Source organism: Lethenteron reissneri, chromosome 32 (genome assembly GCF_015708825.2).
Source record: "Lethenteron reissneri isolate LAM-NWPU_2019-01 chromosome 32, ASM1570882v1, whole genome shotgun sequence".
Lineage (NCBI taxonomy): Eukaryota > Metazoa > Chordata > Hyperoartia > Petromyzontiformes > Petromyzontidae > Lethenteron > Lethenteron reissneri.
Window position 1 is genome coordinate 12445294 of NC_083810.1, and position 24393 is coordinate 12469686.

Below are 24393 nucleotides of genomic sequence, written 5' to 3' on the forward strand. Positions count from 1 at the left end.
ACTGGCATCGTCTTGCAACTCATAAGTCGCCTGTTCCATTTCCCTGCGCGTCGTTTGGGGCCGTCCATAAATGACGTCACGTACCTAGGGGGGGGGGTCAGACATTTGTGACAATGTGTGACAATGTGTGACGATGTGTGACGAGAGGGGGGGGGGGGTTGAGAAATGTGACGTCACGTAAAAATGCCCAACTTTAAATAAATATAGGCAAAACGTTCTACTTAATTAAATAGACGTTTTAATAAATGTTGATAACTCCATTTTCAGGGTATTTATTGGAAAAAATGTGATGCGACAACTTGATAAGATGCACAGCCTACCAGCAGTTACTAATAATCATTTATCTCTAGATGTGACTGAAGATGTGCATTTTGACGATGTTCTAGAAGGGATAGAAATCTGGAAATTGGCACAAAAATACGACTTTCTGTGTACCGAGCGAGGTTAGTTAACGTCTCCTATCCACCGTGGCACCACGTACCCCCCCCCCCCGTCTCCCCCAGCCGTGGTCACCCACCTCCCCCACCTCCTCTCCACACACCCCTAGCAACCGCCATCTCGACCCGTCGTCGCCGCGATCAAGGTGCGCTTTATGGGGACGCGATAAACGCTGGGCCCGCCGGAGATTGCTCGGTGCCAAAGGGCAACGCGCAGGCAATGCGCGCGCGCGGAGCGGAGCGCCTGCACGGGCAAGGGAGTAGACACGGAGTCGCGAGTGACTTCTTCCTCTGCTGATGCTGCTGCTGCTGATGTGTGTGTGGTTTTGTTGTTGTTGTTGTCACTAAGCAACTCGAAGTTGAACGTTTCGGGCAATGACCCTTCTTCAGACGAGGCGTGGGCTTTCACGTGGCCTCGCGGTAGAGGGTTCGCCTGCTTGGTTGGATATAGGTTCAGGGTTCGATTCCAGCGACAGCCCTGATTAATGCTCCATGGTGCCGAGATAATAACTATCTCGCCTGGTATACAGGAGATCAGGGGTTCCGATCCCGACCCTGACGCTTGTATATATATATATAGAGTTTGTACGTTCTCTCCGTGGTTGCGTGCATTTTATCTCCACATTTAGGAACATGCGTTTAGAATATCTGGCTGCTATACATTTCCACATCGTAAGCCACTTGGGTGAGCTATCATTTTTGGCCAGGTCGCTTCTGTAAAAGAGCTATTTAGCTCTGTGGGCCTTATGTGGTAAAATAAAAAAATGTTAGTGGGCATTACCTGGTAAAATAAAACGAAACATTATTTTAGTTTAGTGTTATATTGCCGGTGTTATAGTCACGATACTACTCTCCGTCTGCTTCACCATGGACGTTCTACACATCCCGCGATGCCATCAGCAAGAGTAGACCATTGTGTGCCGGTGTCAGGGTAACATATTGCCAAACGTATTCAAAAACTACCCGCAAATTACTAAATTGGTACTACACATAGCAATCATCGCCCCCCTCCTTACTGGCATAAAACACCCCCCAGGTAACTCTTGCTAATGAGAATAATTCTCGTCTGCTGTGCTCTCACCTGGTTAAAACAAAATCAACTTGAAAGTGATGACTGTCACTCACTTCGTTTGCGTGGTGGAGTTTCTCGGGTCCTCTGATTTCCTCCCAGATTACTTTGCTGATTTGCTGAATTGGTCGAGCACGCTCTTGAGAAAAAAAGAACACGTCTCGAGAATTGTGTCCGCTCGTGTGATGCGTTGGTGGCTCTTCTCTGCGTACTCGGGTTAATGGTATTGATCAAACATCCCAGTGCGGGGAGCCTCTTGAATATGAGTATTGAGACTCAGTGAGGCTTTTAAGGGTAACTAATTAGTGGCATAGTCTATTGCACGAAATGAGAGTCTATTACATACGTTTATTGGCATAAGGTCGCGTGAATGACAGATTTGGCGATGTTTTTGTTCCTTATCTGTGGGCATATAACGATGTATTGATGTGATGCAAGAACCCATATTTCATGGTGTATGCAATTGATGTACAAATGATTGGCTCATAGGCCATCGAGGCTAGCGGAACGAACAAAACTGTGCAACTAGACGAATCAAACGATGATCAACACGAAACGAGACGAAACGATGGTAATTATTGAATAGAATCGTGACCCAACACGTGGGAATTCACAGACTCGCTCTGCCCACAGGGACAGCTGCCACTGGGGGTGCTCTTTCAAAGGGTTGAGATGAGATTTATTTCACACACTCTGAGGCGGTTCGGCGTATAGTAGGGCGCTACACACACACACATATATATACAAACAAATAATGATCATTAACCTCCAACACCAAAAGAATGGCTATGCGGTAAGTTATTACGAGTAGAGAAATTACGCTCAAACTAAAGTCATTAAAATAATCACGGAGTGGCAGCCACGTGAAGAGAGGGGACATTCCACATTCAGGCATATGTGACAAAGAGCTTCACAGCTCTTCGGATTCCTCCTGCAGCCTCAATCAAGATTCTGAGACGAAATTGACGGCGATCTACATCGGCTCGTGGGTGGGTCAGTCGTCATCGTGGGATGGTGAGCGGTTGGCAACGGGGCTTTTTTCATCCAGCAGTAGAACTGATGATTGATTGACCGACCGCGGTTAATGATGAGGGCATTAAAATTAACTGCGGCCTCCCATAAATAATGTATCGCGCACTACACCCCGAGTCCGCGAGCGGCCTCAGCTTTTGTTCTGAGCCGCGCTGTCTAATTATACCGTCCATTAACGCCTCTAATGCGCCGCCCGATTTTCCACTTGTGGCCGCGCGCGTTCACTCACTCGCTCACACGCGTGCCCACCCCCCCTCCCCCCGCGTTACTTCACTTAAATCGATACTCGACACGAGACGCGAAGGAGCCCTCCGCGCGCGCACGTAACGCGCGCGAGGACCGCTGGTGGTAGCGCTACGGGGTGCTGTATTCCACGCGCGCGCAAGCAAATGCCTCGGCGCTGGGATCATTAGCAACTAACCGGTGCTCTGCAATAAATAGCACACCAATTATTCCCCGGGCGGACAATCGTCGAGAGGCTTTATGTTATTAGTATAGCGGCGGCTTTGGGAGAGTGGCTGGGTGGCGCAGTGGTTAGCGCACTGCGCTTATCCGTGAGCCCTGCCACCTGAGTTCAAATTCAGGCCACGGTTGTTGGGTCTGACTCAACGTGGACGAAGCGCTGTTCTGCTCGATCGAGAGCAACGACGCGTTGCTCGTGTCTTGTTTATGACAGCCCTGAGCCAGTGGTGGAAAATCCACGTTTCTACGGCAGGGGGAGAGTCCATCCGTAGGACGACGACCACTGCGCCCACGAAGTGCTGCTGCTTGTATCGAACCCGAACGGATGATGTACTGAGTCACCCCCCCCCCCCCCTCCCCCAAACCGGGATTTGAACTCGAGTTGAACTCGACTCGTGCCAATTGCTGTTGAGCCCACGCGAGTGAAATTTTAGTTGATCCGAGGACTCCCCCCCCCCTCTTCGCCAACACGCAGTGATCGGCGTGGTTTAGTATGGACAAGCAATTCCCATGACTGACACGCATTCGGGAAGATTTCATCCAGCAGTGGATTGACCAAGAACTATATTCTTTGGGTCTTTCGGTAAAGTCACGTAGATAGGTTTAAAAAAATAACAAAAAAAAGTTTTTTAATTTATGTTATATAAACTTTCGCTAATGGAGTCAACAACAATGATACAAACGAGACGGAATGAACGAGAAACGATGCCAATGGGACAAAGAAACAAATCTTGTGCACAGAATCGTCACCAGAATCGTGACCATCGCACCTTCGTGTTGGAGGAGGTGTGAGTCGGTACATCCCTTACGAGTTCATGTCAACCTGACTTTGTTTTCGCTTCAGCTAAAGGAAGAAACGACGTTTCGGCCCACGGGGCTATTGATTTTCTACGTGTCTATTTGACGCCAACGAATGCGTTCGCCTCGTGGATGGAGCGATGAAATCGCCTCGCGTGCAGCCATTTTGCGGATCGCTGTCCCGCAGAACCGCGAGGAACGACGATGACTTGGGGGAGTCCTTCATCCAGCAGTGGATCGATCATGCCCGATGACACGATGCTGATGTGCGCATGCGCGGTTCAATATCGACACGATTCGTGAGTGACTCATCACACGGTCAGCATCGTACGGAAAACATCTTTATTTTAAAGGGCTCGTGTATACGTTGCTTACAGAAAGCTATCTCGCTGTGTATACCGTGAATAGTGCACATGATGAGAGGTAAGACGCGACACCGCGGCGACAGGCCGACTCCTCCCTAAGGCCGACAGATGTCACAGCAGCAAGCGCGCTGTGTACACGTGCGCTGTCTGCCAGGGGTGGGGAAGCCTTCTCCTTACTGAGGACCGCGTATTGCCTCCTCTCCCCACCCCCACACCCCCCCGAGTATCCGATCAGTGCGGCTACGATGCTTGCACGCGTGCAGATAAATACATCGTGCGCGGGACGTTTCAAATCGACAGGGCGTCACGTTGGCGTGTACGCCGAGACCACCACGTCTTCGCTTAGCATGCAAAGACGTCCCATTGCGTTCATCGTATTCAGAAACAAACACTAAACGCGACAGCCCGCAAACATATCCGCTCTGTATGTGTTCACAACGGTTGATGCAGCTTGCTGTGCAATGAATAGGCATATGCAACGTGAATCCGATGCAACCGGTTGACGCTGTGTCCTTGTACCACATGTGGATCATATTGTCCAATAAGACATTGCACGAAACATTTCGTCCGTATACCGTACGTGGCGGAGCGGTGGCGCAGTGGTGAGCGCACTGCGTTATTAACCCGGTGACTTGAGTGCGATTCCTGGACTTGGGTGACATCAGTGGCGCGTGACGTCTGACTCAGACCTGAACCCTCCCACACCACCCCTTGAGTAACCCGCACTCGCCAGCGTGGTGAAGTATGGTCAAACAACTTCGTACGTACGCACGTTGAACTTATTTCGAATCGGAAGTGTGGGGGAAGGACAACAACCTAAACACACAAACTCCCCATGAGCGACGCAGCGTGGGGAGGCCTTCATCCAGCAGTGGACTGACAAAGAGCCGGAAATTATAACTATTATTTATATACTCCAAGTAGTCTTTAGTTAATATATCATCATCATCTCCATCATCAGCATCAACAATAGCTGCAAGTTTTACAGTGTTCACGACTTGCACATAATACCGCCCATGCATTTATTTGTCTGGGACTAAAATAAACATTTAAAAAAACCTCTCTGCGTTTGTCCAGTAGTTGTGTTCATCTTTAAGAGTAATGTGATACTGTCTGCGATTGTCGGAAACGGGTTCAGAGACTAAAAATAATTTCACGTACCAAGGGAATAACTTCCACCAGCCGGGTTCCACGCCTTAGCGAAATCGTCGCAACCGAACCTTTGCCTGCGACCGCTTTGTCCACAGCTGAGCGAGCAGTTGCGCGCAGACAATTACATTTTCGCAGCGCATTCGGGCCTTCTAACAACCGAATCGGAGTTCGCAAAACGTGCCGCACACAGTGGTTGCAACACCTTTGCGGCAAATTGCTTCAGACTCAGGTCCCACCTCTATTGCGAGCGACTAAATTGCAGACACGTCCACGTGTACGCAATCCAGTTGCGTGCAACTGATCGCTCGGGTGTGGACCCGGCTTTTATAAACCAGTGTATACCCGCAAAGTGCGGTGACGATAACGTCCCTCACCAGCAAACCGTATAGCGAACAACAGCAAGAACAACATCCTCATCATCATCAATATAACGCGACCGACGGCGCTGTACAAATAATAATTACAGTGTATTTGTAAACAAGTCTAAAAACAGATTGGTTAAAATCCTACGCCTTTTGGACAATTAAAAATACCCGTAATGTTGTTTATAGAATTATCGACCCGAATGATATCTTCGCTATCGGCGTGGATAAAATAACATGTGCCTCATCCAGCAGTGGATTGATAAGGAGCTGCACATTCGCACGGACATACAGAGGATCCATGTGCGGCTGTCGAGTGGTACTCTCACCCCGTGAGCACCTGAGTTTGATCCCTGGCCACGGCTCATTCGTGAGTGACCTGTGAACGGCTCTCTCATGCCCCTCCCACCCCATCACCTCCTCTTAGGTGACGTGACGGGGTGATGATGTCACCACGACGCCTGTGCCAGGCTAGGTGCACTGCAAGGCCACGTGACGTGTGGAAGGCTCGCTGGCGCGCAGGCCACGAGACAGACCCAGCAGGTGCCATGTGTTGACTGACTGAGATGACTGGCAGATACACCACCTGTGCGCCCTGCCGTGGCCGGCTCGCTGCGTGCGAGCCACTTGGGGCTTTGTGTGGAGCGACAGACCGGGCGGCTTGCACGCAGCGTTACGGAGGCGATGACATGATAACGTTTGCTCCACCGTGCCAAGTGTGGTCCAGCAACCCCTATGCCCAACACCACTTTGTGGACAGAGGGATTAAACAGAGGCAAAAATATGTAATCATACCGGAGGAATCCGATGAGCTATAAAATATATTTTTTCACAGATGTCACGTCCAATAAACGATATTGGTATTGGCCTATATACGTGCATATTATGCTTGTAATTGATACCGATAAACATTCATATATCTTCCAAATAACGGCTACTAATTGAGGGCATACCTAGTGGGCTATATCCAGCGATAGAGAAACTCAGTTCACTGACGTTCTCACAGTAAATCACTCAACGAGCTGCAATGATACAGTGCGATCCAGTTATAGCTAACCCCACCGATTCATAATGACCCTCTTTTTCAACATGTTATCAACAGGTGACTGAACATTGCGAAAGTGATGGCTCCATACATCACGGAGGGGACTCTCAAATATGTATCACGTATAGTGTGATTGGTGGGAGACACGTAGAGGCTTCGAAATAAGAATCATTCTTCATAGTATATTCTTGGCTCTTTCGGTAAAGTCACGTAGAAGGGAAATAAAATAAAACATAACAAGATACAATTCTCACGACGTTTCGGCCACACCGCAAGCAGCCAACCTTAGGTAAAGTCACGTTGTGGCCAAAACGTCGTAAAAATTTTATCTTATAATGTTTTATTTATATTATTTTATTATTTCCCTTCTACGTGACTTTACCGAAAGAACCAATAATATGAATCCATGCAGTCACGAAAGCTTTAAATCGAAAAAAACAAATCTTCATATAATATCAGTGGGGTATATATACACACATGCTTCACCCCTGTATATGGGCTTGTAGCAGTTGAGAGACATCAATTAATCGCATTTCCCATGTAATATACCGTTCTGTTTTTAATAGTTAAAAGTATGTTAGACGCAACGGGACGCGAGCAAGTTATTCGCAGCAGTAGCAGCAGCAGTTGGCCGATAATCTGTGTTTGTAAAAGTCTGAAATCGACATACTGTACACTGACACACACACATATGTACCCTATATACATTATATAACTTACTGCGTCCAATTCTCAACGCAATTCAGTTAGTTTGAGACGTCCATTGTGATATTATTAAAGGATCAAAACCACTGGCTCTATAGGGCCGTGGTTACTCTCTCAAGCAAGATAACCTGTATACATTGACGTATATTTATAGGCCTATGTAAATTGTATTATTTTTTATTGTAAAAGACGTTTTGTACGTGCATATAATATTCACCGGTATATATATGTATATACATGCGAGTTTTAAAATTGCTGTGACCGATGTTCATGTTGATTGCTTAATCGTTTTTTTTTGGTCTATTGTTACATTTTCAAAAGTTAACCTCGAATAATTGTATCTTTACTGGGACATTACAAGAAAGTTTTTCTATGCCCCATCATGTTGTTGTAAATAAAGCAACGCGTTTTTAAAAGTTCTGTTTAATTGACGTTGTTTCGCATAAAACAATGCAACATTCTTCGTATTATATATATATATTTTCCCTTGTGAAAACAGAACAGCCAAGGGACGTTTGATATTTTTTCATTGTAAGAAAACAAAATACCTGGGACTTTTTATCATCATCATCATCACCATTGCCACGTAAGTAGATTCACGTGATTTTGATGATACACTTATGTTACTTTAAAATGTATTCCCATGTCCGTGTTTAAGGTTCACAATTGGGCTGAAACGGGAATGCGAGCCATATTCTATACAGGGTGGCCAAAAAGTCAAGACACATGGATATTTCATTTATTTTAAGCACTGACATTATAACACAGTAATTATTTATTCTTTAATTGAATATTGTATCTATTATCGTTATTCATATCTGATTTTCTTCTTATTCCTTTTCAGATGACATACAAATTTAAAGAAAATGTACGAAAGACAAACGATGTTTTTATGTAAGCTAAAGAAGGCAGCTGAAATCTAAAAAAATGTCCTACATTAATTTCCAACGATAATTCATGCACGCATGCATTCATATAAATTCAAGTCAGTTTGAACATTACTTTAAGTAAACTAAATCAACCGATGCGACGTGCGAAAATAAACATCATAACCCTATGTGTCCTGACTTTTGGCCCACCCTGCATTTCTCTCTTGAGACTGGGCAGTGAGTGCGGTGGTCAGTGTGTCCTATGTGTTACACGGTGTCCTATTGAGCACTTTAAAATACAAACAAGCAAAATACCCCAGGAGTGGATGGTGTTCGGAGCGCGTGCCTTACAACCAGGGATTTAATTATAGCTGGAGTTGTGCGGGGGAGGGGAAGTGAGGGGGGTTGGAGAGAGATGGGGCTGAGCTCCGGAAAATATTTCTCCTCCAGGAGGGGGTGGGGAGGGGGGGGCAGTGGGGGGGGGGGGGTCACCTGGATATATTCCGTGAGAAATTAAACCCTGCGTTACAGCAACGTCCAACAGAAACTAACGCGAGAGAGACCGAAAATAGATCAACAACTGATTTTCGTAATGTTTCAATGAGCCTCGTGTTGTTGTTCTTGTCGGCATGCTTCATTGTACGTCGCACATACCTGCGTTGTTTTCGAACTGCTTTTTGTGTTTAGTTTGTTGTCCTTCCCCCACACCTCCGATTAACACGGTTGGCTAAATACGGTGCAAAAGAAGTTCAACATACATTCAACTATTTTTTTTATTTTACCACTGAGCTATACAGCTTTTATTCAGAAGCAACCTGGCCACAAATAATAGTTCAATGAAGTGGCTGATCACGTGCAAATTTACAACAGCCAAATACTCTCAACGCATGGTTCTAAATGTGGAGAGAAAAATCCGAGGACCCGAAGAGAAATCCACTCGACCACGGGGAGAGAGACACGCAAACTCCAAATATACAGCAGGCGTCAGGGTCGCGATCGAACCCACGACTCCAAGTATAGCAGGCGATACACTTTTGTGCATGCTCTTGTAACTGAAGTCTTACATTCGCTCTCAATGGGCCCTCTCACCTGGTTGGAGCTGAGGTTCTGTCAGTTAATAACCATCTGCCGAAGCTTTCTAAAGGGCATCTGTCACTGTCCACATGCTCAGCGATAAAGAAAGGTCTTGGCCACAAGGCGAGTGCGTGCGCGTGTCACAGACGTCGCATGCAGTCGAGCAAATCAGTTGTTTTGTCAGACGTTTAAATATTTAACCGAATGAGAGAGAGAGAGAGAAAAAAGACTTTTACAACCACAACCTCTTGGGTCTCAACAGCGGAGTGGATGGGAGGGAGGCTGCATGACGTCGATGCATGTCTTCATCTTGTAAACAAAACAAAAATGATGAGTTCAGCTCTGTTTCTCCACGTAGTAGAATATATAGATATATAACGTTTTGCTTTTTCGTTCATCGGCCAAACAATCATCCTTCGCGACCCACGTTATCCGGTATCGTTTGGTCGAACATGCCATGTCTGGAATGGATTCGACCTTTTGGATCTTATCAGCAGGGCGAAGATAACTTTACACGTAATAGTGGTTGGATTTATAGCCACGGCACTCGTATATATTTAGTTTTACTGTTAGTCACTGAGGCTCTAAGTATTTATCTTAAATAGGTACGCGATTATTATTGGCCTCTATCAAGATTATTCTGGACTGCGCTCCAATTTGCATGACATTTTCAGGATAAGAAATTTAACTTCGGAGTGGAGCAGTATAAGCCTGGGCAAACCTGAGTTCGATTCCTGGCCACGGCTAACACATAATTGACGAGTTGACACCATCACTGGTCCCTTTTACCCATCGTCGTTGACCAGCGTGGAGAAGTATGGTCAAACAACCCCGATAAGCGACATCATTAGTGTGGATTGACAAGGCGCTGAAAGAAAATGACCGTAATTATTTAACAATGATGTATTACTTCGCTTGTTCGTTACAAAAAAGAAAATATTCATAAAAGGTTTCTGGCCTCCACGGACTGTGAGGTCATCCACCTATTTATCTATATTAAACAAATAATTCGGTGTTGTTGACGAGTGTGTTGAGTTGTTTCGTGGTTATTTATCTCAATTAAAGTTTACATGACTTGTCAAAGGCAACTCTCGTGCGTGACCGCTGTGCAATTTTTAAGCCATCAGTCAAAAGTTGTTAGTGCTTCCAAGATGGTCATTTTTCAAGCGAAGCTTCCAGCCATCCATATAACCATTATACCACGTAACCATCATCTTAGTTCGTCTGGTATTGATCTGCACGTGCAGATGAGTAGACGTGGATCAGTATAAAGTCGTCTAGACTGCCTCTCATGTCTGCAGCAGACAGCACTTTACTCTTACAGCCACATCTTCCATTTTTAAAGGATGGCCCTAAATATATAAAATGATCAATCAAGGTACGGGGGCTATTGCAGAGGCCTATACTGTAATGTTAATTATGTATAACGAGAGGTAACGAAGAAGAAAAAAAGAGCGTTCCGTCTCTGATGGCCGAAGCACTACTCGGCTATTTATAGAAACGAGTCATCATGCAGCTGTGCAACATCGACAGGGAAAGCTGTATTCACAGGTCAAACGTCACCACGAGGGTGTCTGTTAGAACTCCTCTTATCCACAACTATATTACTCGCGACTCCTCCTATCCGTGAGCCATTGGGTCCATGAATCACTCCTATCATCCACGGCACCGATTCTTCCTATTATCCGCTCTAATCTAGAATATGTTCGCGCATAATAGGATCCGCGATGTTCACCCCCCACCCCACCCCCGTCACGTTACAGCAGATAAGAAGAGCTCTATTCCGTTATTTGCTATGATTAACCAAACCACGTGCTCTCAAAAACGAGCAGAACAAACCAAACAAACAAGCATTAAAACACACACACGCAGCTATACATTTACAACGCTCTTCGTCAAAGGAAATGCATAAAGTCACAATTTTTTTTGTTTTGTTTTAAATCAGATCTTCATCGATGCTACCGCGTGCAAATCGACGTGTGGCTGGGAGAGGGTGGAGTGAAACCCCTCGCAATTCTCGTTGCAGTCGTCCCATCTTCTCCATCTGCCGGTGGTGGCGAGCAGAGTTTGCAAACACCCCAACGCCTTACCCATAGCAGCAGCAGTAGCAGCAGCTCTCTCTCTTCTCGGCAGTTGCGTGGTGCCCCCCCCTCCACAGGCCCCCCCATCCAAATCCCCCCCACCCCCCATTTATTTTTGTTAAATTTCCTGGGAGGTGCACCAAAACACACACACACGAGGAGCCGCCACTTGGCCCTGGCAGTGATTCTCTCACACGACCAGAGGAGTCGTCTGGAGCCGTCCATCACCTGCTTGTGTCTGTACCTCGCCAACGGGGGTGACTTACTCGCGTGATCTGTACGCTTGCGCTGGGCGCCTTCCCAGGTAGTTCGCTTCTCTTCCCGTCGCCGCCTTGTGCGCGCGCGTGCGTGCGTGTGGTACAGCGTCTTTGCTGCCGCTGTCGCGGAGATTCTTTGCGTGCGTTTATATATTTAGAGCGAGCGAGCGGGCGGGCGGGCGAGCGGGCGGGAGTGGTGCGTCCGCGTTGTTATCGCTGCACCGTCTCGATGTTGACCACGTGCACGTCGTTCATGCCCGGCACGGACACCAGAGAATCGGGATCGTGCAGCGTGCCATCGTGACCCGTCACGATCGCCGTCTGGATCACCGACTGCTGCTGCTGCTGCTGGTGCTGCTGCTGCTGCTGTTGATGTTGCTGCTGCTGCAGCTGCTTCTTGATCAACTTCCTTTCCTTCGCCCTTCGGTTCTGGAACCAGATTTTGACCTGCGCGTGTGCGACAGGGAGAACGGCGAGATAGGTGAGCGGCGCTGTGGATACCGGGAACGGGGAGCAGCCGGAACGCTTCGAACTCCGATATTGTGACAAAGGGCTTGAGGGGCTTGCAGTCTTGGAATGGAGCAAATAACTCAGTCAAATGATGGCACGAATCATAATTGGCCAGTCAACTGGCCGCTTGTACTCGCCATACCAATGACCCAAACACTACAGGAAAGCTATTTTTATTTGAGCAGGTAAGGCCCACTGAGCTGTATAGCTATTTTTCAGAAGCGACCTCCCCACAAATGATAGCTCAACGAAGTGGCTCATCGTGTATAAATGTATAGCAGCTAAATACTCGAAAGGGTTGTTTCAAAATGAAAAATCTACACGACCATGGGGAGAACATCTACACTCCAAATATACAGGCTGCCCAATGACCCGAACACTAATTGACCAGTCAGCCAGCCACTAATATTATCACTACCCCTTAACCAATTAGCTAAGTAGCCATTATAACTAACCCAACCAACGACCATCACCTTACTCCTAACACCTAACCAAACCGGTCGCTAGTACGAGCCCTCCCTGTGATGCTAATCCGAACCAAATATCCACCCAACCATTATTAGCACTCGCTCTCCCTCTGACCATCATCCCTAACTTTACCCTCCTAGCCAATCGAGTAACGGCGCTCCTCCTTCCCACTGCCTTCGAATGCCACCGTGATCGCTTCAGCCAGGGAGTGCCTTTTCATTCGTCGATCGCTGTGCAGTGTTGCCAGCCAGCAGTGAGAACGTATGGCTGACGACAATTAAAACCTAAGCACATGTATACACTGGTCTACGTGACACATGCCATTGGCGAGTCATCTATAGATACCCCACTGGCTTCCATTCAACAGGTGCTATCGAAAACCTCACATTTACACATCACGGGTTGGTTGTCGGCTGCGTCGGACGAAGCGTGCAACGATCATTCACGTGGCTTGAGATCGGTGGCAGACACTGAGAGCAGTGGTCTCTGAACTTGTTGGGTATGCCCCCCCCCCCCCGCCAAATCAACACCACTGGTCCCCCCCAATCTCTCCCCCAGGTTACCGAGGCTACAATCCACAGATGATAGAGCACGTGCATGCAGACCCCTACAGTCAACGCGGTGTTTTGCAAGTCATCTGTTTCGCGTTGTATCCGTGGAGGTGATGTTCCCCGGTCACGTTCGCGATGATGCCACGCTGGAGGGAGTCCGTGCCGCGGCCTGCGTCCCAGCGGACAGGCTTCCCCACGGATTGACGGGAAAGCGCTGATGGATGCCGAGGCTTATACGATGAGAAAGCAACGAATGTTGTCTTCCTTATAAATACCTGCCTATTGTTTTAGTGGGGTATCTATACATGGATCTGCCAGTGTGCATACACACACACATATATGTACACACACAGGCGCGCCAGTGTTAATTTCTCCCAACGGGAGAGAGCCGCAGTAAAAAAAAGAGACGCCCCGTGGCCTGTTGTGCCCTCGAATGGAATAAATCATGCGGCCAATGCGTTTTTGGTATCGCGGCTGACAATAGCTTAATTGTGTAAAGATTAACCATAACGGGAGTCGAGCGACACGTGGGAGTCGGGCGGGGCGAGAGTGACGGCGGGCACGTTTATATCCGTGCCACGGGAGGTACAACCAGCGAGGTGAGATCACACTGAACACAAAGGAACCACGACAACAACAACAACATCAACATCGAGGACAAAGGCAGGGCAGCAGAGTGGCAAATCAATGCTCGTCGCAACGTCTCTGAGCAGGCGTGAGCATTCGGAGACGCCCTCACCCACACGATTGGGCCACTGGAAGCGTGCCGGCACGTGGGTCAATATTCGGAGGCCACTGGAGCGATGCACTTTTAAATCATCTAGATTTAAAATTAATTTCTTTAAAACTGCTTTTTGTGTTTAGTTTGTTGTCCTCCTCCCCCGACCCCCCCCTCCCCGCACCTCCGATTAGCGTGGTCGGATTCGTACGGTGCGAAAGAAGTTCAACGTACGCAACGTATTGTGGTTTATCGGTGAAGGAAAGGGACAAGGCGCAGCCCTGCAATGTCTCGCTCACGTCACTGCTGGCGGAAGAGCCTCCGCCAGAGGGAGCTCGAGACAGCCCCCTTCCAGACGGCGGTTTTGGTCTACTCGGCCACGGCGGGGAGACGCGCTGGAAGAGGTGGGGAGTATAATAAAAATAGGGGTTTTCCCATATTCTTAGTTTTTTCGGTAAAGTCACGTAGGTAAAAAAATTAAATTAAAATTAATAAAAGTAAAATAAAATAAAAATCACGACGTTTCTGAGGCAACACAAGCTTCCGTCTTCAGGTGGAACCGTCACAGCACGATAGCTGTATCAAGTAAGATACAGCTATCGTGCTATAAAGTCACCTACGTGACTTTACCGAAAAAACTAAGAATATGAATCCTTGCAGTCACGAAAGCTTCAAATCTAGGGGTTTTCCCCTTTTTTCTAGCAACAAAACTGAAACCTTTTTACAAGGATTCACGTCTGCATTAGTCACAATACTTGCAGTTAAAATGCAAACAAAAAACACACTATGATAATATATTGGCATTGTCCTTGAAACTGATTGGTCCACACCAAGGGACGCATTTCTTTTGAGCCTCGACCCAATTGGTCCTTACTTACTAACAACTCCTCTATCATTTTTCATTGCTGGAGGGGTTGCCCCCCCTACCTGAAAATCCTGGCTCCACCATTGCCACTGCCCCTACGCGAGTTCCGGTCCTGCTGTGTACATATTAAACTATTTTTTTTATTTTACCAGAAGCCACCTTGCCACAAACGATGGCCCAAGGAAGTGGCTCATCGCGTGGAAATGTACAGCAGCAGCCAGGATGCCCTAAACGCGTGACGTCGGTTCTAAATGTGGAGGGAAAAAACAGGAGGACCTGGAGAAAAATCCACGGGACCACGGGGAGAGAAACACGCAAACTCCAAATATACAGCAGCAGGCGTCAGTGTCGGGATCGAACCCACGGCCATCCTGTATACCAGGAGAGGCAGTTAACATCTCCGAGCCACCGCGGCGGGCGTTCGTTACGAATTACCTGGCGCTCGGTGAGCCCCAGCGAGGCGGCGATCTCGGCCTTGCGGCGGATGTTAATGTAGCGGTTGAAGTGGAACTCCTTCTCCAGCTCGAAGCGCTGGTGGTCCGAGTATACGGCACGGTACTTGTCCTTGGTGCGGGTCTTCCCTGCTGGGGCGCGCGACACACACGGGGACACGCGCACCGGGTCACGCGCCACGCGGGCGGGAAGGGGAGGCATGTGTATGTGCGCGTGTGTGTATGTGTGTGTGTGCGTGTGTGGGGAGCGGTGGTGTAGCGGTTAGCGCGCTGCGCTATGAACCCGGTGACACGAGTTCGATTCCTGCTCACGGCCAACACCAGTGACGATTATCTGAACCGTTCCCGGGCCTCCCCTAGGTCGACTCAGCCTCAAATGAGCCCCTGGTGCGATGTGTAAACATCGACACTGGGGAGACAAAGGCGGTCGGGCGTGGTGCTGGCCACCCACCCCCTCGTGGACAATTGCGGCCTTCATAGGTGCTCGCTAACAGTACTTGGCTATATGGGGGATCTTTGTCTCTGGGTCACAAGTGACGAATATCTGAAGCGGTCCCGGGTCTCCCCTAGATCGACTCAGCCTCAAACGAGTATCTGGTGTGTGGTGTGTAAACATCGTCACTGGGGAGACAAAGGCGGTCGGCCGCGGTACTGGCCATCCTCCCGCCTCGTGCGCCGTGCCGGCCTTCATAGGTGCTCGCTAACAACACTTGCCCCAACAGCATAGTAAGGCTACGCGGGGGATCTTTGTATTTGTATGCGTGTGAGACGTTGTTCACTCTATGGACGTGTGTTTACAGGGCGTGTGTTCGCGTTGATGGTGCTCTGTGTGTGTGTGTTCATACCCGCATGCGTTGCTCGTGATATGAGTGTAATCTGCCATGTGTGAGGCTTGTGTGGTGTATAATGCGGCCGTTGTTTGTGTGTTGGAATTACGAGAGCTGCGGTTAGGTGCTGTGCATTTGCAAGAGAGTGTGTCGTCTGTGTGCGCTACACACAGGTCGACGTTGAAACAAGTGTCATCCGCGCTGCGCTACAAAGGCAGCCACCTGAGTTCGATTCCTGCTCATGACCAACATCAGTGGACGAGCGATATCGGATCCGGTGCTGGGCCTCCTCTAGGTCGACTCGGCCTTGATGTGTGTAAACATCAACACTGGGTAAGCAGAGGCTGCCTGGGTGTGGGCCGTCCACGCCTCAATAGGTGCTCGCAAACAGCGATGTACCCCAACAGTCTACGTAGGCTACAGAGGGGATTTTTTTTTTCGTCTTTGTGCGCGCGTGTGTGAAGTTCGCTATTCCAACACAGAGGCAGCTGCTACGTCGAACAACTGTGGTGAACTTGTGTGTCACGTGAGCAACCGATACAATACACACACGGTCACTCAGTTGTGTCGATACTAACTTGACAGAGAACAAGACGCGTTGCGTTTCGTCGACGTGATGGATTGAAATTCTCACCAAATATATTCCGAGTCGCTGGTAGACTATGGACTCTGTTGTTGCACGTGACTGGAACCCGCCGCAGTCATAGCGAGATGTTTACTGCTTGCGGCGTGCCGGGGAGAGGGCATTTTTTCCAGGGTCAGTGACCCGATCCCACCCGACTGAGTTGAAGCCCTGAATGTAACCAAATCTTACCCACGTAACGTTTACGTGTGACATGCATAGGCGCTGCTGACCGAGTGACCGGTGGGCATTCTAACGATGTTCCCGATGGGATTGAACGGTAAAATGTTGCCACAAATAGAGTAGAGTCTGTGTTTGTAACTCGAACATTCAGAAGAATAAAAAAATAAAGTTACAATTTTGTTGACCGCAGAGATGACCGCGTGACGGGTCATCGCCGTCACTCTCACAAGGGCCGGCTCAGCTTACAGTGCCACGTGGATGTAGGTCTCGCGATAAACACGAACAAAGGAGACGGTCCCCAGAATCAGTGAACCAAGTAGTTGGCCTCCCGTGGAGTGTGACGCTAAAGGCCGCGAGAAATCACTCGGCACGCATGTGAACCACCGTGCCTTGGAATCAAACTCAGACGGCCGGCTTTATTCTCCAGTATTAATAAACGTGATTTAATAGATCACGAAAGAATGACTCTTATTTGCATCTAACATGTTACTGCTTGTGGGTTTTTTCCCCCTGAAACAGCAACCGCGGGAATCCCATTAATCAGTAATAATGTTTCAAATGAAAATTATGATTATTATTGTGATATTTATCCATAATGTATCCAACGACATATTGTATTGATCAGTAATCGAAGCGTCCTAATGAAAAGTTGTAATTATAAAATTGGTAACTGAAATTTAAATTAAAATATATTTTCATACACGTAAGCAGTGTTGTGGCTCATAAGAATATTTTTAGTCGTGAAAAGTACTTGTCAGCTTTAGAATTCTATGCTGTATACATTGTTATAGAAATGCTAATATATCGTATCGTAGCCAGCTACTTAATTGCTGCTATATATACATACATTTATCATACACTATGGTGGGTGTTTTATTCGCATGCTATACACACCGTTATTTCAATGCTAGTACATATGTTGTACAACTTATATAGTCTGTATAAATTGACATATATATACACCACACAAGTTGTTAATTTAAATACTCATATATATAAAACACGCTGGTACATGTCCTACACAAACTGCTATTCAAATGCTGCTTTATATACCAATACAACTGGTTATATATATCTATTAAAACTACTTTATAATTTCTAGCAAGATTACAGGCGTCGAGATGTTAAAACACCAAATAGACACACACATAGCGAGGCACCAAGACTGCACGATCCACACACTTGTAGTGAAACAAGCACACACATATGCTTTGATAATATATGTATGCATTTTTTTGGTTCTTTTGGTAAAGTCACGTAGAAGGGAAGTAATAAAATAATACAAATAAAACATAATAAAATAATTCTCACGACGTTTCGGCTACAACGTAAGCAGCCGTCTTCAGGTGAAGAATGAGACACTGCCAAGCTTGTGCATATCAAGATATGCACATTATTTTGTTAAGGCGCTCTTCTTCCACCTCCAACCCAGCTTATATATAAGCTCCAAGCTTGGCAGTGTCTCATTCTTCACCTGAAGACGGCTGCTTGCGTTGTAGCCGAAACGTCGTGAGAATTATTTTATTACGTTTTATTTTTATTATTTTATTACTTCCCTTCTACGTGACTTTACCGAAAGAACCAAGAAGATGAATCCCTGCAGTCACGAAAGCTTTAAATCGAAATGTATGTATGCATTGTCTTTGAAACTGATCGGTCTACACCGTGGACAGCCTATGCTATGGCCTTGCCTCACCAGTAACGATCAAGGGCTGCCAAGTGGCGACCAGCACAAGCACAATGCTAGCACCAAAGTATGAATCGCTCGGTTTTAAGCGGTTGTATCGATGGGATCCTCTTATCCAACATCGTCACAAATATAAAACCCCGACCAGCACGGCGTGGAGTGGCCATTCATCCAGCACTGGGTTGCGTGAAGCCTTGCACATGCACTGTGCATGCATGCGATGCAAACCGACAATCAAATTATCTTGTGAAAAAATATATATAAAATTACAACTTGTTATTCAAATTCTGGTATTGATATTAAACAGAAGGGAATTAAAATGATGACGGATCTGCTGGAAACATATTCTTATTCTGTATACACCTTTATATAAATGCTCATGTTTACAATTAGTTAAATGAGTGTGATTATACCATCCAAATGGTTACGTGAATACTTGTACTATATATAGTGTACTATAAACCTTGTTTATATGCTGGTTGTATATGCTTTACAACTGTCATTTAAATGCATATACTGTATCATTTAACGCGCTACATTGCTTAAACTCTGACGAACGTGATATTACATTGCTGCGGTATTTAAATGACGGTATGTGGTAGATAAGTCTCATATGCAGTACTCTACGACTTTAATATTTAAATGATGAAATATATATACACATGCCATGCACAGATATTCAATGTTGGTGTATACAGAATGCTGGATTGATCTTGGATGATGATGATTATTGATCTTGGCTGATGATGATGATTATTGATCTTGGCTGATGATGATGATGAGTTAAAACAGTTGCTAAGGACAGGCGCCCAATCACTCAAAACGTCAAACAACCGGCAACAAATAACATTCTTATCGAAGAATTATGAACACACTTCTTGAAATGTATCAAGGTTATACCAGCCTGGGCAAAGAGGCTATTTGAATGTGTATGTATATGTATACTGTATATGTGCAGCGATATATACCGTGTTGTTAATCAAGCAGTATGTGTATGGGCACAACGTCTGTTGCTCAAAGATCTCCCGTGTCACCTTAACAGACTGTTGGGGCAAGTGTTGTTAGCGAGCAGCAACGCCTATGACACATGAGGGGGTACTCATTTGAGGCCGAGTCGACCTAGGGGACGCCCAGTACCGGTTCAGATAATCGTCACCGGTGGATGACCGCGAGGGGGTTGAATCGCTAACCGCTGCGCCACCGCTCCCCACGAACAACAACACACCCCGACTGCGCGCGACGGACGAGTGTTAATATAAATGTGTCCGCCACGTTCTCCGTCATGTTGAGTTGCGCCGCTTAACGGACCTATAAATGGCAACTGCACAGTAATTGGCAAATTGGGTCATATATTCCCGAGCCCTCGGCACTTTTAGAGAGCGTAACATCGCTCCCCCCCCTCTCTCTCTCCTCTCTCTCCAGCCCGTCACCCCCCCCCCCACCACGGTGGTGTGTGGAACGTGCAGAGATGCGCAGTGACGATAAGAACGGAGGCGGCGAGGGGGGGAGCGGTGGCGCAGTGATCATCACACTCGCACGCGCGTGCGCGCGCAAATATTTGACGATATGTTTGTCGTCCTGGCCAGGTGTGTGTCAACGGCAGAGCGAAAGGCTCCCAATCTGAAGGTGGAAAGTTCAAATCCTGGTTGGGGGGTGGCGGGCGGGGTGGGGGTTACTCAGGCCATCATCAATGCGGGGGTCGATAAAATTAGTACCAGCCTCGTAGATATATACTCTGTAGGGAAGGCCACAATTTCTCGCACGAGCTCAGAGCTGAGAAACGGCATCAATGCTCACGTGAGCAGGAGATCACTTTGACCTGTTGACCCCATAGCCCACACGGCGCAGGACAGACCATCATCCAGCAGTGGATTGGCAAACGGCTGTACTGCGCCGTATATGATGACACCGGCTATGTATATATACACGTGTGTTATACTAGCTGTGCTCTGAACATGCACTTCATGCGCATTCGGATTGGGCGAATTAAGTTCGATTCCCAGGCACGGCTAACATCATCAGTGGCGAGTGATGTCTGAAACAGTCCTTTGGGGGATCCAAAGTTGACCATTTTTTATCTTGATTTGAAGCTTTCGTGACTGCAGGAATCCATACTCTTTGGTTATTTCGGTAAAGTCACGTGGGTAGAAATGAAAAGAAATCACGACGTTTCGGGCGCAACACAAGCGTCCGTCATAATTTTTAATTTTAATTGATTTTACGTTTTCAATTCTCGGCAATATTTGTGCCAAATTGCAACATTCGGGCTCCTCCAGAACACCGTCTTAATTGACATGAGTCGCTCACTCACGATACTCCGTATGTAAAGCACGCACTTAGACGTCAATACGTGTATATGTTAGTTGAATTGAAAATAAATAATAACAGTGTTTACTGTCACCGGTAGTAAATGGATAACTCGCCTTCTTTAGGGAATATTTATTGTTGACGCCGAGTACAATATGATATATAACTAAACCATAGCAGAGGCTTGTGTGTCTGTAGTTATGAGCTGTGCATCCCAGAGCTGACGACAGTTCGCGTCGGGTCAAGAAAGAGCTTCATAGCTCATCGGATTCCTCAAGTTTAAATGAAGATTCTGATTATGTGTGTGTGTGTTGTCTGTGTGTTGTGTGTGTGTGTTGTCTGTGTGTGGTGTGTGTGTGTGGTGTATGTATGTGTGTGGTGTGTATGTGTGTGTGGTGTGTGTGTGGTGTGGTGTGTGTGTGTTGTGTGTTTCGCGCGTGCACGTGGCGTGAATGACTCAGAGGATCTTCGCGTTTCGCGCCGAGCTGTGGAATTTCAGTACAAAAGAGGCAGTGGAAGTAAGCAGCGGGCAGACAACGAACATCGGGGGAGCCGGGGGAGGAGGTTTCTGTAGAATGGTGCCGGTTTGGCTGGGATGGGTGAATGGGTGGGGGAGATGGGTGGTGGATGGGTGAATGGGTGGGGTGGTGGATGGGTGAATGGGTGGGGTGGTGGATGAGTGAATGGGTGGGGTGGTGGATGGGTGGGTGAGCGGTTCGGCCGGTGAGTGGGTTTGGTGGACGAGTTCGTGGTTGCGAAGGCACTTCAAGAGAAGCGAACGGGTCAGTTGTTAAGTAAGTGGCTGGGTTATTAGTTGGGTCGTTGGATCGGTGGTTTGGCCGGTTTAGTGTAGTATGTATATCGAACTTCTTTCGCACAGTACGTGCCGACCGTGCTAATCGAAGGTGTGTTGGTTGGGTTAGTAGATTAGTGTGGTGAGTGGTTAGGTGGTAAGGTCGGTGGGTAAGTGGGGCAGTGATTGTCGAGGTGAGTGGAATGTGGCTTCCCACTTTACAGCGAGGTCTGGACGTGCATGCACAGTCCTGTTGCCAATTCACTGCTGGATGAACGAGAGCTTCTCCGTACAGCGCCGCTCATTTGGGTTGTTTGACCATACTTCACCACGCTGTTCAGTGCCGCTTGGCGACGGTGGGGAGCATTGACGTGGAGTGGGGCATATAACATACTTCAATAGATGTTTCTGTAGTGCCCTCTGCTGGCAAGAACGGAGCACATCCACGCAGCCTTTGACACCTGTTCCCATGTCATGTGTGGTCACACATTCAGGGGTTGCCCAGGCTCAATCTTGTTTGCTTAGGAGATGTGACGAGATCGAGCACATTCCTGGTGACTTGCTCATTGGGTCGCAAGCGACGGGGGGCAAATATTTGCAAGTCGTAATGCAACAGAACAGTGCCTGCTCTTTACGGAGTGAAATCCGACCGCGGCTCTCCGTGACTGTTGAGTCGGACTCATCGCCTCGCGCACGCGACAGCGGCTCTTAGCACCTCGTCGTACGCAAGTGGATCGTCCTTGGGCCCGTGTCCAAGCGCGCTCATTTTCTCAAGACTGTTATTCTCCACCCCGCCCGCCCGCCGCCTTTCAGAAATGACATTGCAATTGCGAAGTTGGAGCAGCACCGCTAACGACTGGCTTCATGTGGGAAGGGCACCGGAGGAGCCTGAAGATGGAGCCACCTGACACTCCAACTGCCCCCCCCACCCCGTGCCTACTACGGCACCTGGCAGGGCCTGGCGGTCACCCGTTTGAAGGACAACACCAGGCTTATTTTTTTTTACGATCAGAGGAAACAAGAAGATGCTCGGTGTAGTCGGCACTTTGCTTCGTTCTGCCTCGCTCACCTCCCAAAGATTATCCGAGAGAGCGATGCGGCCGTAGCACCGTTGGCCTACGTACTGTGCGAAAGAAGTTCAACGTATTCTTGGTTCTTTCGGTAAAGTCACGTAGGAACCAAGAATATGAATCCCTGCAGTCACGAAAGCTTTAAATCAAAGTTCAACGTGCACACATGACAAAGCTCGTTTTCCTGGGGTGATCGCGATGTCGCCAGTGCAGCTGCCAAGCTTTGGAGCACTTTTTTTTTGCCTTTGCTAATCAGACAACCGCAGTCGTTAGATATATTAAAGTCTGTCTTGAAAAAAAAGAACTCGCCTCTTTAAGTTGACCTTTACCCCCCAAACAGTTGCGGCCGTTAACCCTGCAGGTTCTGTTTATTTTGTGCTGTTCCACATGCGGAGCGCGTTGTGATCTACGGGTGAAATGCGCCTTACAAATGTAAATTCTTATTCTGATTATGCCTCGATCCGAGGAGGCAGTGCAACTGATCGGAAACAATTTGAATCATCGTCACCATCATCCACGGTCAATCTACTGCCTGGTGGAAGTCCACTCCCAAGCTGCTGCCAACTCTCGCAATTCCACCACCGAAGGATCCGCACCGAGCCACTTTGCACGAGCTGATTTCATCGCTCCATCTCCTTCGATGCCCTTCATCTCCGAAGCGTTCCTATTCCGTGGCCGCCGTTGCCTCGCACCAGCCTCGTCCCTCGATCATTGCCCTATCAATGACGTGTCCTGTCAAAGTCGACTTGCTTCTCCCACGCAATTAGGGTGTCTGTCATTTCCGTTTCTTCTCTGAGCCATGTGTTCATCTTCATCGCTGTCATTGCAATTGCGCGATAGGCTAGACAGATTCGCATGAATTCACCACATGCAATATACAGTGCAGGAATCTATAGATTATTATTCGTACGCACGCAGTTCGATGCATGCATACATCGTAATGCTTCAGACATTATTCAGTTTTACATTTCAGTTTCATTTATTCGGTATAGCACTGTGAGCCATGAGGCTCACAGGGCAATACCTAATCAATTCGATCCATAGTTACACCGCCGGTGTGTATCGATATCGTAGTACGGTACAATATTATTACAGGAATTATCTGTACAGCCATTTGTCAATCTACTCCTGGATTCAAAACCGAGTGTGTTTCTTTCTCTGCTTCACCACGCTCGCCAGTGCGGGTTTGGTGAAGGAGGAGAGCAGGAAATGTGGCGGATTCCCAGGACCCGTTCAGAAATCACTCGCCACAGATGTTAACCGTGGCCAGTGGTCGAACTTAGAGGTGGCCAGGTTCATAGCTGATCTCTCTAACACAGCACGGCTAATACGGTATACTGCACATTTCCCGTGGAATGTTTTCTGACTCAAGCCCCAATAACCCACTCCCCTTTCCCTCCCCCACCCCACGACAGCGGTTGATGGACGAGGTATATTTTCAGGAGCTCAGCCCCGGAAAGTTCTGGACGAAAGTACGCCCTGTATACGATGTGAAACTAAAATACTTCATCAAACTATTGCATTTGCCAGGTAAAGCCCGCTGAGCTATTGACTCGTTCACAGACGCGACCTCGCCACGCGTGATGATAGCTCACCGACGTGGCTGGAATCATCATCACACGTGGCAATGTT

At 47.6% G+C, this 24393-nt stretch overlaps 1 protein-coding gene across 2 annotated transcripts in view; it reads right to left on the bottom strand.

Moving 5' to 3' along the window:
- Positions 1-11574: 11574 nt before the first annotated feature.
- CDX2 (caudal type homeobox 2) overlaps positions 11575-24393 on the bottom strand; it is a 28613-nt gene continuing 15794 nt past the window's right edge. Inside the window, exons 2-3 of one of the 2 annotated variants that reach the window (XM_061564026.1) lie at positions 15256-15401; positions 11575-12155 (exon numbers count right to left, since the gene is read on the bottom strand). In XM_061564026.1, coding sequence (XP_061420010.1) covers positions 11919-12155; positions 15256-15401 — 383 coding nt within the window. In that variant the 3' untranslated portion in view covers positions 11575-11918. Of the gene's footprint in view, positions 12156-15255; positions 15405-24393 lie in introns of both variants that reach the window. The other variant, XM_061564025.1, reaches the window with a different exon arrangement.